General features: G+C 43.0%; 3 protein-coding genes across 5 annotated transcripts; 2 read left to right on the top strand and 1 right to left on the bottom strand.

The window, feature by feature from the left end:
* Window positions 1-48: 48 nt before the first annotated feature.
* thoc3 (THO complex 3) lies at window positions 49-4,744 on the bottom strand. The gene is made up of 6 exons (XM_088371168.1): window positions 4,531-4,744; window positions 2,936-3,092; window positions 2,310-2,514; window positions 2,075-2,236; window positions 1,569-1,669; window positions 49-1,211 (listed from the first exon to the last, which is right to left on the bottom strand). Exons 1-6 carry the CDS (start codon window positions 4,708-4,710, stop codon window positions 1,051-1,053), a joined length of 966 nt encoding a protein of 321 aa, XP_088227294.1. The 5' UTR covers window positions 4,711-4,744; the 3' UTR covers window positions 49-1,050.
* On the top strand, window positions 4,522-15,922 carry shtn3 (shootin 3). Of its 3 annotated transcripts, none has more exons than XM_088371145.1 (17): window positions 4,522-5,584; window positions 7,208-7,268; window positions 8,649-8,743; window positions 9,448-9,628; window positions 9,789-9,886; window positions 9,976-10,057; window positions 10,229-10,323; window positions 10,899-11,045; window positions 11,370-11,523; window positions 11,658-11,844; window positions 12,122-12,192; window positions 12,391-12,488; window positions 12,623-12,640; window positions 12,710-12,772; window positions 12,847-12,970; window positions 13,586-13,868; window positions 14,540-15,922. In XM_088371145.1, the coding sequence occupies exons 1-17, from the start codon at window positions 5,486-5,488 to the stop codon at window positions 14,667-14,669; spliced, it is 1,986 nt and encodes a 661-aa protein (XP_088227271.1). In that variant the 5' UTR covers window positions 4,522-5,485; the 3' UTR covers window positions 14,670-15,922. The 3 variants fall into 3 exon arrangements, with proteins under 3 accessions (XP_088227271.1, XP_088227280.1, XP_088227261.1); XM_088371135.1 differs by having other exon boundaries at window positions 4,531-5,584; window positions 12,844-12,970; XM_088371154.1 differs by lacking the exon at window positions 12,623-12,640 and having other exon boundaries at window positions 4,523-5,584.
* A 346-nt stretch (window positions 15,923-16,268) lies between these two features.
* Window positions 16,269-18,510, top strand: gm2a (ganglioside GM2 activator). Its single transcript, XM_088375230.1, has 4 exons — window positions 16,269-16,488; window positions 16,796-16,948; window positions 17,497-17,679; window positions 18,140-18,510. The coding sequence occupies exons 1-4, from the start codon at window positions 16,282-16,284 to the stop codon at window positions 18,293-18,295; spliced, it is 699 nt and encodes a 232-aa protein (XP_088231356.1). The 5' UTR covers window positions 16,269-16,281; the 3' UTR covers window positions 18,296-18,510.
* Window positions 18,511-19,241: the final 731 nt, after the last annotated feature.

Genomic DNA, 19,241 nt, shown 5'->3' on the forward strand with positions numbered 1-19,241 from the left:
GCAAAGGGGGCTTGCAAGCTGCGGACAACACGCCTTTGCATTATCATGTCAAGGAGACGGCAACAGTACATTTTAATTTGAATCAAATGTATAATGTTTGTGAAAATGTCTGCGAGACATTATGCCACATAGTCAAACCCTCCGCGAGTCTCCGTGGTGCACACCACAGCCTCTGGGCTCAACATCCAGAAATTAATGGCGGTCTCAGGACAAAAGGATACGACAGATACCCCATTGATAGAGATGTGCACAGTCATTCCATCTTTCAGCTTGCACGGTTCATGCCGAAAAATCCTCTCGCGCAAATGGCTGTTGATGGACTTAAGTGGCAGGCTTAACTTCCCTAGCATGGGACAGCTCATCAGAATTGTCACAGAAGAGATCTTTGGTGTGTAGTGTGCTACCACAGTGTGCTAAAAGCCACATTCTTAGATTGAACCAGTTTTCTGGAAATTTGCCTTTTTGCGCCAGTGCCAAAGATGCGCGAGATGGGTGCCAATCGAGTTACTGTAGAACGACAGATTGTCTCCTGTCCGGATATTTACCAATTGCCTGAACGTTACAGCTTAGGCCTCAGTTGTGAGCGTTTCTTCGACGACCTGTGCCACTTCCGACCTGCTAACGTGCAACTCGACCATACTGGTGAAGTACTCTGCTGCCATCTATAGATTCAAACACACTCCCAGAGCCAACCAGTATGCTTGTGTCACGCAGCAGTAGCACGCATAGCGGGTGTCAGGTACGGCCGCAGTAGTAGAACAATGGCCTTGACTGCAATTGGTTGACATTTGAAAATGTTACTAGCAAAACAGCAGCACACAGTCCAACCCATGCGCCCACAAGACGGGAGCTGCAGTTGTCCTCGTAGGCCCTTGTGGCAGCAGTCAAAAAATCCACCTGACCAGTGTGACGATGCAACCGTTGTACGAGTGAGTGTGGACTTTGTGTGCCAGCTGGAACTAAAAGGTAAAAGGAGGGCAAAGGTAGTGGGGGGAAAAAAAACGTTGCGATGAAGGGCTTTCTATGGGCCGTTTGACGGTCGCGGTAACGTCAGGAGTCGTTGGGGAGGCCAAAGAGTTTGACGGTTCCCGCCTCGCGGCTGTTGTCGTATTTGTCGTCCTTGTCGTCGCAGGAGTAGGCCAGCAGGTGGCGCTTGGGGTGCCAGGCCACTGTGAATGTAGGCGAGCACTGCACCTCCCACAGCTTCGCGCCTGTCCAACGCACGCACGCGCGCGCGCACACACTCAATTTAAACATCACATTTTCCACACGTTGCAAAGCAAGGTCTAAGACTTTTATCCAGAGCCCATGACGATAATTGACGGTCGAGGGCAGGGCTGGACCGATTACGGGCGTTTCGACAAGCCGGTTTTAACACGCCAGTCGGCTGCAAAAAAACGCTAGGCTAGCAAACATCCAGTCAAAAAAAACCCAGGACATTTCTATTTTATAAGTTTTACATTAGGCTTCAACAAAGAACCAATAAAAATTGATGAGCAAAAGAGGACTTCTTGTGTCACAAAAAAAGACGTTAGCGTTAGCATGTCTACTTGGGGTGATATACCAACCTGTTTCCACCTCGGCGATGTCGATGAAGTGGTCCTCGGACGCTGACGCCAGCATCTTGCCGTCGTGACTGAAGCTCAGTGTCCTCACGGGCCAGTCTAACCTGCCATCACAATTGGAAGCGTAACTACATTACAAATCTCACTCACTATTACTTCAGGTTGCAGGACAAAAGAAAGATCACGTTCCATCGCATCACTGTGGGTTAAATGATGCAAGATTGCTCCGGATTATGTCAGCAATTCTGGATGACACTTGATTAATTACATCTGAATATATTTCAACACGTGAGATTAACTAACGGTCCGAGAATACGTCAGTCAGCTTACATTAGTTCAATAAATTTACATTTGGTTTTCTGGATTTCTTCTTTGTCATACACGATTGAGACAAAAATGTGGATTTAAAATGGAATAAAGATATTAGAAATGAATTCAACATTCATGGATGCATTTGTTCGGAATCCGTCACTCTGTTCCATGAGTCATAATAGAGCGTCCCAACCCACCTGGAAAAGCAGCGCACGCAGACCAACTCGCTCAAATCCCAGAGGCTGACGAGCGCGTCATTGCTGCCCGTGGCAAAGTATTTGCCCGTCGGGTCGAATTTGATGCAGATGCAGTTGGATGGGTGCGCGTTGATGGACTGAATGGTCTTCAACTCAGGGTAGCTGCAACGACAGAGCGTCAAGAGCCAAGTCTGACCGACGGACCGGCCGACCGAGTCTCGTTTGTGCCGCTCACCTGAGGATGTTGATGCAGCCGTTGCCGTTGGTGAGGAAGAACATGTCGTTGTCGTTGTTCCAGGAGATCTCGTTCACCTCAAACTTGAACTTCTCCTCAGCTTTGGTCTTGTGTGTCTTGGCGTCTATGAAGGTGACCACGTCTTCCTTGTTGCCCACGGCGATTGTCTGACCGTCCGGACTCCAACAGATGTTGAGGTTCTCACCTGTGGTGGGGGGAGAATTCTTTTTGTTTTTTTTTCTTTCATGGACATTACTGTCAACATGTGCTGGTAAGGAGTTGTGTGTGTGTGTGTGTGTGTGTGTGGGGGGGGGGGGTTGGCTGTCAGGGGCCCAACAGCAATAAATGAAGGTTTTAAGTCTAACTTATGGTCAAGAACCAAGTCCAGCCGACCGAGTGGGCCCACGGCCTCTTTGAGTGTGTGTGGTTTTTTTTGTTTTTCCGTGGCTTCAACTGAAAGTTAGAATCACAGTAGTGCTGCCACAAACAATTATTTTGCTCAACGACTTCCCACACACATGATTATTTTTGCTCTAAGTTGACGAATCAGATCATTGGTAAAGTTCAAGTTAGGCTTCAACAGAAACTTCATATTGTGCTTTTGTATTGCTGTCGCTTTTGCCAACCTTTGGTGTTGACGACTGCCGTGCACTTAGTGGTGCGCACGTCCCAGATTCGGACACTCTTGTCGCCCGACGCAGTCACAAAGAGGTCCGGGTTGCTGGGGTGCCAGCACAGCTGATCCACGCTGTCGCTGTGCCCACGGTAGTTGTTTTCCTTCACCTGTACAAACAAACGCGCAACATGACGGAGCCTTTGCGTGCTTATCGGCGTCATCAACTCAGTGAGCTACAATTCCTACAGTGGTGGAAAACATGCATCAAAAAACTCCATTCTAGTCAGCTAACAACAAGACTTTTGTCTGTCGACACACATGGCACTCGACGGAATGATTTCTGATGCGATTGCTTGATCGGTTGATGGGATTTCTATTGATTTCACAGTATCTATATGGCAATCGAGAACTGTTTGTCATTAGCACTGCAAAGAAAAATGGAGTTGGATTCCAGATGAGTCCTGCATGGCCGCATTTCAGTCATAAATTAGAGTTTCAAGTCAACATGTGGGTTTAGGTCTAGGATTTGAGTTTAAAACCAAGGCCAGGCCATCAAACCAGGGCTTCAAATGTGATTCAGGGTTTCAAATTTGGCTTTATAACAATGTTGTGGTTATAAAGCAGGGTGCAGCGATAGGTTTAAAGCAAAGCTAACTAAAGGTTAGGTTGAAGTTTAAAATGTAAGGTGAAATAATTTGTCTGCACAGAATATAAATTGATGCCTGTATTTATGATGACGTCATGCCGGTGTTACGCTTCAACTCGCTTCCATGTTAATGGGCTCCCCCAATGCTGTTGTGGCCGTTAGAGCAAAGCCAGTTGCGGAATCTTACGTTTAAATCTTGGCTGTGCAAATGTATCTTTTCAGCGGTGAAACCTTCCTTTGGCCGGTGTCTTATATCTCTGAAAAGTTGATAGTGTCATCAATGAATAATGCCCCACTGTGAGGATGTCGTGAAGCCTGGCCACTTGACCATGTCGAGTTGCTTCGGAGGAGCCAGTTAACACGGGCGTGTATACATCCTAGGCACCAGATCAACTCGTAGCCGCGCTGGGTAAATTGGTTTTAATTATGAATAATGTCATTTGTCACATTCCGAGTAAGGGTATTGCAGCATAGCAGTTAAGTGACCGGCTGTTCGGTGGTTCTTTATTACTTTGCATTAGGGGTTCGAATCCCGCTTTCTACGATATTTTTTTACTTTCCCAATTTCGTACAGCCTATCGAAAATGAAAACGAGACGTTTGGTTCCACGTGTTTATTGAGGATCTGAAAAGTTTTGCAGTCCGATCATTTCCATGTTGCTTGTGACGAACGAATCTGCTGTCACGAAACACAAGATTACTGAACTGGCTTTAGCCAGTTAATATGGAAGCGAGTCGAACCGTAACACCGGAAGAATTAACGTAAGCACTACGACTAGTTAAAGAAATGTATACCACTTGTCACTAGCTTTAAAATATGTCGAGCATGTTAGGCAAGTAAATTCATTATGGCCAATGATAAATATGACGGCCATAAATATAAACGTTTCAGTAAGTCGTGTCTGGTCTGGTTTTGGTTGCTTTCATTGAGCCCGCCACGGTGGCCGAGGCCAAACTCACCAGTCTGTCTTTTTCCAGGACAAAAACGCTGGCGGTCTTGTCGACAGATCCCGACGCCAGTCTCCTGCCATCGCAGCTCCACGCCACCGAGTGGATTTTGACCGAATGCGCTGGGAACTCGCGACTTTTGTTGTTCGTTTTGAAAGTCTCCTGCATCGTTTGAAAGTAGCGCGACGCCATTTTCGTTTACGGTAGAGGAAACAGGAAGTGGTGGCAGTGTTCGAGTTGCATTTTAAGTTTGAGCACCCCCTGACGCAGCGGAGAGTCAACGCATCCTCAGCACTGGGAACAAATTCTCATTATGACTTCATTAACATGTATCCTTCTGTTTGTTGTACAAAAGAGTATTAGCAACATCTTAATCTGTTTCATATAGTTTTATTTTTAGTCAATCTGTTCATCCACCCACTTAAAAGTAATATTTTTTAACAGAACGATTGTTTAATCAATCGATTTGTACTTATCTGACTTGAATTTTCTTACGATTACTACTACCGCTATCATCTATCAGTTGTTTTTTATTATCGTTCTCATGATTGAAAAGTTGAAATAAACTGATATTACTCGACTGTAGATTTATAGTGACAACGTAAAAGACTAAAAATAAACAATAGCTGGATACTTCAGCATTTGAGGATGAGGAAAAAAGGGGGAGGTTAGCGATGATGACAGAAGAGCAAGGGAGCAGAGTATGTGTGCGCATGCGTGTGTCCGTGTGTGTGCGCGTGTACGTGTGCGTGCCTGCGCATGTGCGTGAAGGAGGGTCACGGGGGGGGTGAGGGGGGGTCCTGTTTGCCAGCTGCAGCGGTCCTGGGAGTCTCCTCATCCCTTCTCCACGAGAACAAATAATGACATCTGGAGCGGCGGAACCGAGTTTGTTTTAACACTTGCGTACTACACATCATCCAAGTCTTGGATTTTATTTTGCTGTACCTAAAAACAAGGCAATCAATCAATGCTTTCCTGCTCGTCGTCGTCGCCGGTGGAAGGATGCGAAGAGGAGGAGAAGGAGAAAGAGAAGCAGCAAGAGAAGGACGCGCACATGCAGACGGAGGTAAAAGCAACAAATCATTCATTTGAGTCATTCGTTCATCAGACGAAAATCTGGTAATGGCTTCAAACGAAAGCCATCTCACGTGTGTGAAGTAAATATGTGGTGTGTTTAGCGTTGCAGGATGATTTTATGTTGTGATTTAGGATTTCACCGGCCGGCTTTTTTCTGGCTTTCAGGACCCCTCCCTAAATGAATGTGTCCACTCAGTACATTTACACACAGATAAGTGGTATGCAAACCTTTTGTGTCACAAATGGACTAAATTCAGTGTATCAAAACTAAAACTACCAAGGTTGTAATTTTAACTCTTTTCAAATTTTGCAACATTATAAGTTGCTTAAAAATAAATCTATGCAACAATAGGTCCCTGACCTTTCCTAAATCGGTACTTTTTATTCTAAGATTATTCCATCATTAAATTTTCAGAATACAAAGGAGATCTAAGCGTTACTAGTACTACCTCAAGTGACCACTAACCATAGCATGGGGTGTCATATTTCACTTTTACTTTAATTGGCAGGTTCTTTCTTCTGCTCTATTGATGGTTTGTTTTTTTATGTTTAGTGATGGAAAAATGAGAGCTATGGATGCTTTAGCCTTACTTCTGAGACTTTTTGAAGAACAATCTTATGGAGCATGTTCAGAGAGTGGTCTCCTGGTAGCGTCATGTCATTTTGAGACTGAAAAGTGGTATCAGAAGTGCATGCAAACTCCACACGGGGATGGCCGGTGGTGGAATCAAACCCACACCCGCCTAACTGTGAAGTGGACGTGCTAACCAGTGTTCCACCGAGCTGCCCTATCGTAATGTTTTATGTTGCCAATGGTACACGTTTTGGATGTATGTTTTTTTTACCTTGAATGTCTTTAGTATTTAAAGTTTGATGTTTGTAAAGGTGTTTCATGTTCGTAACATCAAATGTTACAAAGTCCGTTGAATGTTCTCAACATCAAATGTTGGTTTGTTGTTCGTAAAGTTTAACGCTGGTGTTTGCGGAATTTCTCGTTTGTAACAGTTCTGACATTCAAAGTTTGAAACGATAAATGTTAATGTTGAATGTTTGTACCAAAATTTAAACGTTTGCTGAAAAATAATGCAGTCTTTCAAATTCATTACCCTCCATGTTTTTGGTATCCTGCATGCTTGGAATAGTGAATGTTACCTCGAGTGTGGGTAGCATAGGTAACATGTTTTTATCACTTTTCTTGAGGGCTGCTAATGCTAGCCATTAATGTGAAAGGCCGCAGGTAGATGAGTCCTACAAAGTGGGCCAAGTGCTTCCTGCAGTTGCTGACGTGTATGTGGGAGGGGGGGGGATAGGGCGGCAAGTGAATTTAAGCGAAGATATTTCACCTCCCCTGTGATGCTGTCAGCTTGGCATAGCGTCACACCTACAAGTTAGCATACACTCACATTTAGCTGCTAGGCTAAAGCAGGAGATACCTTCTGTAATGAATGTTGTGTACCATCATGTTACATACCCCAATGCAACAACAACACAAAGTTGTGAACAAGAAGTTGTAACAGAGCTGTTTAGGAGTTAGCACATTGTTGTCTGGCATTTTGTAACGTGTATCCTTGTGTAATGACACGTAACATTGTGTAACGCTTGCATCCCTCAGTGCAACAGACTGACAGAGCAGAGGGATGAGGCTGAGAGACAACTCCAGCACATCAAGAGGGGTGAGTTTCACTCCCCCTCCACCACCCCCAACTCATCTTACCTTCAAGTCTAACATGCTAGGCTAAAAGCAACCTCGCAAACACACACACATTCTGCCTGGAATAGTTGACACCATAACACATACACCTAAAGAGTGGGCGGGACTCTGGAGTGTGGTTATCACGGCAACCGCTAGTTTAGCGTGTCAGTCGCAGGCATTCACTCGTTGCCGTTCTTGTCATGACAATCCACACAGGTCAGTATCTACGCGTCAATACTTTTGTTCCCTTCATCATAATTAGGGATGGCCGAGTGCCGTGTATCAGTATCGGACCGATATCAGCCGTATTCTCAAACACTCGATACTCGTAACAATAGCCTACACAAATGCTGAACTGTATCCATGTCACTCCTCTTATATTGCTATGAAGATGCAATTTCTTCACGTATGTATCATTTATATCCCTACGTAGAACGCATTAGTAATTTGCTGCTACCAAAATGTATTTATGACTTTGTGGTGCATTTTTGTGTGGATAAAGTATGATTCTTATGTGTGTATTGGACATTACAAGTTGTGCAAATCACATCAAGACAGTTCTATTACATTTCTTGACATAAGCTAGGGCTAATATTGGATTTTAAATTGAAGTATAATCTTAATTTACTATACAAGTGGATGTATTTCACAAGGTCTTCTAAGTGCTTGTGAGTCCACTCGCTACCGGACAAAATTAAGAACAACAGTTATTATTTTTTTTGTAAACATTCCAGTCAATCCTCTGTCAGTGTCAATGTTATTATTTTCTTTTCTTTTTTTCTAAAAAAGTGATAAGGTCTCTTTCGTGAAAATACCTCAAGTGGATGCTCATCCCTCTCCTCTTCTCGTGTACTGAATTATTTAGGTTAGAAGAGTTGAATAATTAACGGTACTAACAGTAGCATGGCGGTACGCATGAATAAATGACGTCCAAATGAAAGTCACATTGACTTTTTTTTTGGTCATTGAACAAATAAAGTTTCTCGACTGATTTTCATCCTTTATCTTTCATGTGAAAGAAATTGTAAACAAAATATAATTTTCTCAAAACTCGAATGAATGGATCTTTAACGCCCTGCCCTACTTTAAATCGTCTGTGCTCCGATTGGTCAACACTGAAAGCTTAAAACCAATTTCCTTCATGGCACAACAGCAATGCAAAGAAGGTAACAGGAAAACATCCGAGTAAAGCTGCCACACATGCAAATTCTAAAGTTGCATATTCCATGCATTCCAAATTCCGTATAAATCCAAAACGATAAAATTTGATCAAACAGAAGAGAACCTTGCATGATCACAGCTGAATATGAAACAATGTCAACAACGTGTCAGATGATGTGTGCGTGTATGTGTGTGGTAGTGTCTCAGATGGTGATCGAGGAGGTGAGCATTCTGCAGACTCAGCTGGAGATCGAAAAGTCGTGTCGGGAGAATGCAGAGGCCCTCGCCACCAAGGTTTGCCCACCCTGCCGGCAATAATCCTCAACAGGATTATCTGCGCTTTGCATGAGTCGGCACAATGAGCATGACATCTTCTGCTGTGTCAGCAAAAAAAAAAAAAGAAAAGAAAAAAAAAAAAACCGCATCCCGCAACATTCGGCTCTCGCACCTTCCCAGATATGAGGTCAAGGATGGGGATATTTTTGCGCTCAAGGCCATTTGTAGATGAAGCTCGAACAAAATTGTTATTAAAACAAGTCAGTGAAATGAGACTATTCATTAATGTAAAATTCTTTTTTGAGTACATATTTAATTGGACAAATAATTTAATAAAACTTCATACAATATGCTAAAATACTAAATTGAAAAAAAAATGCTTGCGTAAAATTGATTTGACTAAATGTATCAATAAAAACGTTGATTAATGTGAAATATAAATTTTAAAAAACATACATACATGATTAATGTTTATTTCTGTCATTATATAATGTTATTCTAAATTAATCCAATTATTGGATGAGGTAAACTAACTTAAAAATAAATTGTGGTTACTCAATATTAAGAAAAAAATCCAGTAGACTGACTTGCATTATAACAGAAAATGTGCCCGATACCGTTCAAAGACGCTTCCGAGTGGCTATAAACGGCATCATAATGTCATTAGAGCAATTGGAATGAACGCAAATGTTTCATGTCACATTGATTCACCCCTCCAACAGCTGAACAGCGAGAACAGGAAATTGAAGTACCTAAGCCTGACGTCACGGGCGCCATGTGTTGATGAGCCACTTCCCAGTATCTCCGACGGTGTCGCTATGGAGACCAGCGATGGCGAGACAGCTTACGACATGAATGACCCAGCGCCCGACACCTTTGAGCAATACCGGCAGCAGGTCAAAGGTGAAATGCAGGATCATCAAAAGCAGATTAAACAAAATTATATGAAGAAGTCATCAAATGTGAACAAAAGTATTGCGGGACACAAAAAGTGGAACAAGATGACAAAAGATGTGAGTGTGTGTGTGTGTGTGTGTGTGTGTGTGTGTGTGTGTGTGTTCAGAGCTACGCGAGGCGGTGAGCAGCTTGTTGGAGGAGAAAAAGAAATTCCTGTGCCAAATTGACGACCAACGGCGAAGGATCGAGGAGCTCATTGACAAGGTCGTCCTCTTTTCCGCCTTCTCACTGCCTTTTTTTTCCCCCTCCTCCAACATAATAGAATAGTTTGTTTTTTGATGTTGAAATAACAGTCAGCGCGAGATGATAAAGATGCGAAGGACCTCCGCCACGCCGTCGAGAGGCACAGCAAAACCATCGAGAGCTTCAATAGAGGTGAGTAACCTGGCGGCCAAGTGTTTTTAATCATTTAATACGGTTGTTGTGGAAATCAGGCGGCAAAAGTATTTTATGGGTTTCGCACCAGAATACTTGGTAGGCATGCTCAGTCTTGAGGAGACCCACCAAATGGCTCTACTAAATGGCGAATTTTGTGCGCGTGGGCAGTGTCAGCAATGGCGACGCAGGAGTACGAGGACATGAAGGAGCAACTGGACTTGGAGCAGAGCCTTCGCGTCAAAGCCGAAACGTACGCGCACCAGGTCAGAAAAACACCAAAAGCACAAAAACAAAATGCCACAGACGTGTGAAATTAAACAACCAAGCTAATCTCTAATTCGCTGACTATTTGTGACATCACAATATGGCAAATTTTCATAATTTTCCCTCAACTTAAAGTGTGCAGTGGCACTTTGCAATACAGGTCAGCCGCGTTGTGAGGTTTCTGAGAAACAAGCTATTGTTTGCCAGATTTTTTTTGCTTTCCTTTAAAGATATGAGCGCTATGTGTTTTGAAGAATTAGTACATGTTGTGTCTTTAAAACGACCCGAAAAAACCTCTGCTAGCTTAATGCTAACACATAATGTGAAATTCCATAGATGGGCTAACAAAACCATTTTTCCGTCCTATAATCATTTGAGGTGTTTAAATACAATAAGTGGAGCAACACATAGACAATAATACAGTAATGTAGCAATTGTGTAAAAATATGATGCCATTGTTTTGTGCTAAATGCTGGCAAGAATGTGCCGGTCCAGTTAGTCTGCAGGCGAGCCGCAAGGAGCAAAATTGTGCTCACATCTTGCTACTGCTGCTTCGTGTATGTGTTTGCCGCAGATGCTGGTGAAGCAGAAGGAGGCCAATCGTCAGAGCGCCCTGCTACTGCAGAGCGCTGAGCCGACCCTGCAGCTGCTCAGCGCCTTGGAAGAGGTCGCCGCCCTCACCAAGAAGCTGGAGGAGGAGCGGCTGCAGCATCAGCGACAGGTATTGATCAACAGTACTTTCGTGTCCACGTCTTTATGAGCAGCATAAACAAGTGAGATAATGTGGTTGCGTATGTTTGCACACCGTCTCGTCAATGAGAGATCGGCTTGAATTGATCAATGATGTTAAATGGGAGGCAGAACACACGTGAAATTCAGAAGTTCTCGTGAACATGGGTGTGCAGACTTGGAGGTTCTCTCCGGGTTCTCCCGCATTCCCAAAACACGCTTCTTAACAACGTTGAAAACGAAATCATCCTTAGATGTACATTATCGGTCAATCGGTGCCGATTTACGAGCAACCCGTCCTGATCTGTGTATTTAGGTGAGTGAGCTGCAGGCCGAGCTGGACGACAGCATCGCAAAGAAGAACCTGGAAAGTCTGCATAGACAAGTGGATCTGCTGGAGGAGGAGAAGAAAGATGTGGAGGGACGACTTGAACAGGCGGAGAAGGATAACCAACAGCTGCAAATGCAAAGTATACTAACACAGTCATCCCAACCCATCCCTCCTTTATCATCTTCTATATTGTTATGTCCTGTGTTCCATCTTCTAAATGACTATGTCAATTATTTCCAATAGCAGATGTCATCTTCTTGTTCTCGTCCGCAGTCCAGCTGCTTCAGAAGGTCACCATGACTACCGACACAGCACCCCCTCCCCCGCCTCCTCTCCCTCCTGGTCCCATGGCATCTGAGGTGGCTCCGCCCCCCGCACCCCTTCCTCAACCGCCGCCCCCGCCACCCCCGCCGCCTCCTCCTCCACCTCCGCCTCCTCCATCCAGATGCAACCCTCTCAGGTGAGGAGCACCCGCGATGAGCCAAATGTTTAGGAATAGTTGACACTCAGACTCTCATGTTGCATTTGATTTGATCAAAACTCATGTTTTAATTTAATTTCTATGCAACAGAAAACAAACTCCAGTCCTGCATGTTTTAGATCTTTCTCTCCACCACCACACACCAGATCCAACTCATTACCAGGCCCGTACTGAACTTGCTGATGAGCTGATCATTTGAAACAGAAGCTGGACATAACGTGTTTCCAAAGTGACAATCAAGAATATACTTTTCCAGTTCTCTAATCGCCATCATGAGGAAGACGTCCAAAGGCTCCAAAACGTCTCTGAAGATGGAGCAACCAGCAGGTAGAGGCCATCTTTCTATCTATAGTTAACAAGCTAACTACTAGCTAGGATGTGCTAGCGTCCTTTTTTTTTTTTTCTGGCTGATGATGACACTAGCAATTTTAGCATGTTAACGAATTTTAAGGTCTTTCTAGCTTCTGCTGACAATGCTAACGAGCTCAATCGAACATGGTAACAAACGTCTGAATGTCTTTGTAGCATCTGATGACGCCGTGAAGGTGAAGGCTGTCAATGAGATGATGGAGCGAATCAAACATGGCGTGGTGCTGCGGCCCGTTAAAAGTCAGGACAGCAAGGTTTGTAGTTCTGTCATATCTGAGACTTTTTTTAAATTTTTATATTAGAGTTCCAGTAAGATGCTGACGTTTTCTGTCCAACATTCATGAATGGTCGTTTTGTCTTCCCTCAAATTCAAACTTTAACGATGCAGCAGAGAGTTGCTGTCAAAGTGAGTAGTACATTGACGAATGCAGACGGTAAGTAGGTCAAGTTGCAAATTGTTCATTCTGTTGATCAGATTCCTCCAGCCAGCGAGGAGAAATCTCAGGAGAGCGCCATGGATGAACTCAAAGGCATTCTGGTAGAACGCATTCACGCATACAAGCTCACATATAAACGCCCACAAACTAGCCGCTTTGTCTCCGTCTCCAGGAGACGGTGAAACGCAGTCCTAGCAGAGGCTCTCAGGAGGCGCCATCGCCAACAGGGAGGAAAGACAGCGAGCTGGAAGTTATCCTGAGAAGAAGGCGTAATAAGGCAGGAGAGGCTGGATCTGGAGGTACAACCGCGTCAAATTACTGGAATTTACTGTTTAACTCTCGAGGGCCAGGCTCTCGTTTCGTAGTTGACTCGGTAGGCTCTTAGATTGTGCTTGACTCCCTTGGCTCTCATGTTGTAGTTAATTGAAATTTGCTCCGTGTCATTGTTGAGTCTCTCATTACACGTGAACAGTGATGTTCAATGTATTGAGCGAGCTTTAATCAGTTTTTTTCATGGAGCTCATTGAGCCCGGTTGGCGGGTTCAAACAAGGTCCCGCCGGCGTCACATTGACAATTAAGCACGCTAGCTTCACACTAGTTTCACGCTTCAGGCTAGGTCATGTGACCTGCGGTCTCAGCATGTCCTCAGTAGAGGGCGACCAAAGTCAAGTCATGTCATTGTTTCATCAATGTTTTCATGTTTGAACCGACCCCTGCTTGCTCATTCACTCTATAAATTATTCGAGCAGTACATTCAAACGATTGAAAATACAAATACTTCTTTATTGGCAATTTAACAATGTTAACAATAAAATGAGTGTCTAGAATGTTATTGTTAATTCACTGGCTCTCATGTTGCCACGTAGTAATTGACTGCAAACGTTCATGTTTTGTAAACCTTTCTCCTGGTCAGATGAGCGTGATGGTCACATGAGTCACGTGTCGTCCTGCGAGAGTCTGAACGGGAGACGCACCAGCAGCGAGTCGGGAAAAGACCCGGACGGTTCTGCCACAACATCCAACTCTACGGTGGACCCACGGGCGGTTGGGGAGAGGCGAGGCTCCGCTCCTGGACCTGTGGTAGCGAGGAAGAGCAGCCCGGAAAAACCGGGAAACTGGCGGGAAAGACGATCTGGCTCCTCCGTGTGGGAAAATGAAACGGCCGACCCTCTTGTCGAAAACGGCTGCAAGCACAGGTGGATGACCGAAACGTGTCATTAGCAAATACTGATTTTCTAGACCAAGGGGCGTCAAACTTATTTTTGTCACGGGTAGCATCATTGTCGTAGATTCCTTCCAAGGGCCATTATGACTTTCAACGCCTTATACAGTACAGGCTGCGCAACAAACTAATGAATAACTAGTTTTAAGACTAGTAAAAACCATTCAGACACCTAATAAATTGCTAGCAATATTTCTAATTTTTGCATTGACACATGAAATCGGTCTTTGCTGGCCTCAGAAATTGGTGTGGGGGTCCGTAGCTAGCCCCCGGGCCTCAAGTTTGCTCCAGATTGTCAGTCATCTAGGTCAGGGTAATATAATAAAGGAGATTAGAGGCAACTGCACTCTTTGTGGTTGTTGAAGACTTTTCACATTTAATCCACAAGGATTTTTAAGTGTACCAAAGTTCTCCGTAAAATAAAACAATGGCTCCCAATTGTATACGGAGATGCCGTTCACCTGATTGCAAAATGGCTTTTCAGTGGCTACATTTCCTCTGAAATAAAACAATCTTCGTGCAAAACAATGGAGGCCATTGTTGTATGCGGACGTAAAGCCTCTTTTTATTAAGTCATGAGTGGTTCACTTTCGCAATTTAATTGTAGAATCCATGATTAACTTGTGACTTGGTTTTGCTCCGCAGTGTCACAATGGATGCCAACACAGGAAAAACGCCAATCCGGTCCAACGGTGTTGATCTCAGTGAGAATGCGCAGGCCACCATCTTTGTTGTGGGTAACATGAATGGTGAACACGCTGAAGGCAACAACTAGGGGGCGCTCTCAGGATGTTTGCCTAATATGCACGTTTAAATGACAAACAATGCACAGACGCTGATGCTGTACCAGTTTTACAACAAATACATAAGGTTAGGTTAGCTCTAGCTCAGGCTAGCAGGCTCATATGCTAGCGACCAGACAAACAAACAAACAAACAAACAAACAAACAAACAAACAAACAAACAAACAAACAAACAAACATAATCCAAACACGGCTGTGCATTTATTCAAGAAAAACATGTTTTTTTTTTTTTAACATGCTAACAATGATAGCCTGATTAGTCACATTCCTTACATGGAGATGCACTCACTGTCACATAATGCACATATACTTCGTTTCCTTTGATTTATTTACTATGCTAACTACTTCCTGTTAGATCACAACTGACATTCGGACACACAGCTCAAAACAAAAGCATGGGGGATAAGCTGCTATTACTCGTGACTCTTGTCAGCACGATAATCAGACATCACATCACAACTTGATGTCACCCCCACCTCCCCTCGCTGGCCAATGTAAAGAATGCTGGCTTGAAAAAAAAAGGCCTTAATGATAGTTGATCTTTTCATGTCTTAGATAAAAAAAAAAAATCATGTGAGGTGTGTTTGGTTTGAGTGTGATGCAGGCTGCCCCTTTTTTTTGTTGCACAACTGTGCACTTAGTGTTAGATTGTGCTAAGTAAGCCCATTTTGAAACGTTAACAGTTATTTGAAAAACAAGTTTAAAATCCTAACCCTTCTTCACAATCCTAAATCCAGACTAGAAGCGCTTATATCGATATCTTATCCTTGTTTAAAGCAAGGGTTGAATTGCTACTCCTTGTTTTAAAACTCTAACCTTTGTTTGGAACCCTAATGTTAAACCGTAATTGTAAAAAAGTGATGTCTTAAGTCTTGCCACAGTGTCTGCATTCCCTCCCTTTGATTTTGTCATATTTGGAGTAACTTAAATCACTCAGCAAATTATTTTAGTGATTTATAAATTGATTTGTCTGGTTGGACGTGCCGAGAGCCTCCTATGCATATCGGGGCCTCCTGCAGGCCTCCCACACGTGGCTTCTCCTGCCATTGCAATTTTTTAATAATTACACTTTATTTTGGGTTGCTCTTGATGTCATGTTTGTGTGTGTGTGCGTGCGTGTGTGTTTGGGATAATACATAAATATATGAAGTGTTGAATTTTTCTTTTTAAAATATGCATTTTCATGTAAACCATCACTTGAAATAAATTGCAATGCAAGCTACAATTTGTGTCATCTGTTTGACAGAAGAAAGCAAATATTTGGAGACAAACTTAGATGTCCCCAGTATTTTCAGTTTGCTTTAATCCCAAATAAGGACATTCGAATAGGCTGCGCAAATAACACACTTAAAACTTTGAGCTCGGAACAGTGCTGCTCTCCAGTGGTCCATTTTAGTGCTCATTTGCGGCTCACTGAAAAGAAAAATAATAATCAACAAGGAAAAAAAGTCACTGACTGAGAATAAAGAAGATTTTTGGGTGTACATGTATGTCCTAATAATAATGTAAAATATGTAATAGCGTGCACGTGAAAAGTTCGATGACAAGCGTCACGTGACTGATCATATGACTGTCGGCTGCGTGATGATGCCAAACACGGAAGTAAACAGCTGCCGGGTTGTCGAGCGTTTGCTGTCCATTTTCTTTTTGTTTGCTGGTTTCTGTTTTCTTTTTCACCGTAACAACCCAAACATGAAGAACATTTTGACGGTTCTCGTCATACTGAGCATGCTGGGGGTTGGAGTTTTTACCGAAGGGCAGCACGGCTGGAAGCGAATCAACAAAGTCGAAGTGAGAACAGCTTTATTTATTTATTTATTTATTTATTTATTTATTTATTTATTTATTTATTTATTTATCTATCAATCAATCAATCAATCAATCAATCTATGAATCTTTTTATCTATCCATCCATCTAATCATTAAATTATTCAGTCATTCATTTATATATTTAGCTCTCCTAATAGTAAGCAGATTGATGGCTTAATCAAAAGTGTCCATTTTCTTTTAGCACGTTTTTTTTTAAAGCTCTCATTGGACGATGTACCGAACTGAGTGTTCATTGTATTGATTTCAACCGTAGCCTTTCCGTGTGTAGGTTTCAGGGTTTGCGTGGAAGAACTGTGGTAAACCAGACGCAGCGGCAGTGTTGAGGACCCTGAGCGTGTCTCCGGACCCCATCAGCATTCCCGGAGACCTGACGGCATCTGCTTCCGGATCCACGTCCGTGGAGCTCCGTGCCCCTCTGAACGTCTGTACTGGACACGCATAGACACACACACCGAGCGGACCTCCTCAAATGCGTATTCAGTCATTTGGTTTGAAATAACAAAGTTTGTTTGTAATGTTTTTAATGAGGCTCAAATGCCCGTGGTTGCCTTACAAGCTAAATCCATCCTTGGGGGAACTTTTACCACGACCTGGGTTTTACATCAATTGCAAGAGTTGAGCCCATTCTTGAAGCCCTACTTTCACCTCCTAACCCAGGCTTGATACTACCTTAACCTTAACTTAGTCTTCAACTTCTAATGTGACACCTAAGGTGACACCTAAGCCCTTGTTTGAAACCTGCCATGTTGTTATCTACTCAAGAGTTCATGTGACACTTGTATGATGGCGCTGTAAAATTATTGAACCAATCAAGTGGCAGGTTGTCAAGGTAACAGTCAGTCAGTGAGCACCACTATGGCTGCAATACAAAATTGAATGTTTTGAAATGTGACTTTGAACAATAACACCTATAAACATCCTGACAGCAGTTTCTGGAATCTCATGCGCATGTTTCTGTGGCCCGGCCAGGTGAACGTAACTTTGGAGAAAGAGGTGGCAGGTTTTTGGGTGAAAATTCCGTGCTTGGATGAGCTGGGAAGTTGTCACTATGCCGACGTTTGTGACATTTTGAACCAGCTGATACCACCTGGAGTAGACTGCCCGGAACCGCTGCACACCTACGGACTGCCCTGCCGCTGCCCCTTTAAACCTGTAAGTGGCTCCACAGCAGTACATAATCTGAATACTCACTTACACTTCAACTGGATTCGATCGTCATGTCAAAGTGGTTATAATTTCCCCGTTTAATGATTTGAGTGTCACTTGTTGCTCAGGAGATTTAAAGCCAATGGAAATTTTCTTTTGTCAACTCAGTTGCTAACCAAAACAGCAGCTCACAGGCTCACTGATAAAATCAATGAGTGATTTATTCTTAAAATGACTCAGAAAATGCACCAATAAGAACTCCGCATATTTTTGTTCTACATGTGGCACTCTAAGCAAAATGTAAAATATCAAATAACAGTATTCCAACAAATCACAAGTCTAATTCGCAACAATTGATCAGTGTGAAGACTGAAACAGGAAGTCAGTAGGCTCTGAGTAGATTACCTTATAGACATTTAAATGGCAACTCTGTATTGAATATAAATGTTGTTTTTATTGTTGTCAGGGTTCGTACGCTCTGCCTCAGTCGGACTTCTTCCTGCCGTTCATGGACGTTCCATCGTGGCTCACGAACGGAGATTATCGTCTTCAGGGGGTGCTGGGTGGCGGTGGCGAGGAACTGGGCTGCCTCAAGGTAGCACTGTCTCTTCACTCAGAATAAACGTACAAGCATCTTTTACAATAAATAATAATGCATGTTTCTTTGCTTCAGAGATTACGTTTATGTCTATTAACGATAAAGACCACTCACTTGTGGTTTTATTAGATTATTAGATGTGTTTTAAATCTTTTTTTCTTCATTTATGATATTTTTTTGTGGGATTTGGTGACTCAAAGATGGATGTTTTTTTTTAAATAAATATGATCACGTTAAAACATTTGTTGATAATTTATTCCACAAAAAAAAGATTCATGTTAATTAATCTTAACACTTCTTGTCCGCTAGAGGGCAGAAAAATGAGAATGTTTGTATAACGTATACACTTGACATTTCTACCAACACACACAAATGCACGCCGGCACGCACGCGCACACACACACACGCACACACACACACTGAAAAGTGAGTGCTGACGTGTGTTGGTCTGCGCAGGAAGATTCACAATGACAGGAAGAAACAATGAAGGCCACACACAACACACAAATGTTTTTCCTGTCTCATGACAATAATGTGTAAATCTCCCAAAATACACAATTTTTTTTTTTAAATATCCAGCCGTCCATGTAATCTACAAATGTTTTCTTGTAAACATTGTCCAGACAATGAACGTAATGATACAGCAGTGAAAAAATTGTGCCAGAAAATGTGAGAACAAGATCATAATGTTGTTAATAGTACTTTCATTCAATCCTGAAATGATCACATCGTCATTTGACATAATCATGTAACATTCCAATCAAATAATCCATGTAACATTTCGTTTTGTTTCCCATTCGTGCATGTTCTCATGTTAGCGCATTGCTAGCACGCTCTCGGTGCCTACTTGTAACGTAGCACCGAGCGAAGGCTTCACCTTTGACCCCTGGCTTAATGTTTGTTTGTTTGAGGAGAGTAGACCAGTCTGTGGAGGATGGAGTGTTGGCGTTGTCTGTCAACACTTGAGCGG

Source organism: Syngnathus floridae, chromosome 1, assembly GCF_059516105.1.
Source record: "Syngnathus floridae isolate MCC-2025c chromosome 1, RoL_Sflo_1.0, whole genome shotgun sequence".
Lineage (NCBI taxonomy): Eukaryota > Metazoa > Chordata > Actinopteri > Syngnathiformes > Syngnathidae > Syngnathus > Syngnathus floridae.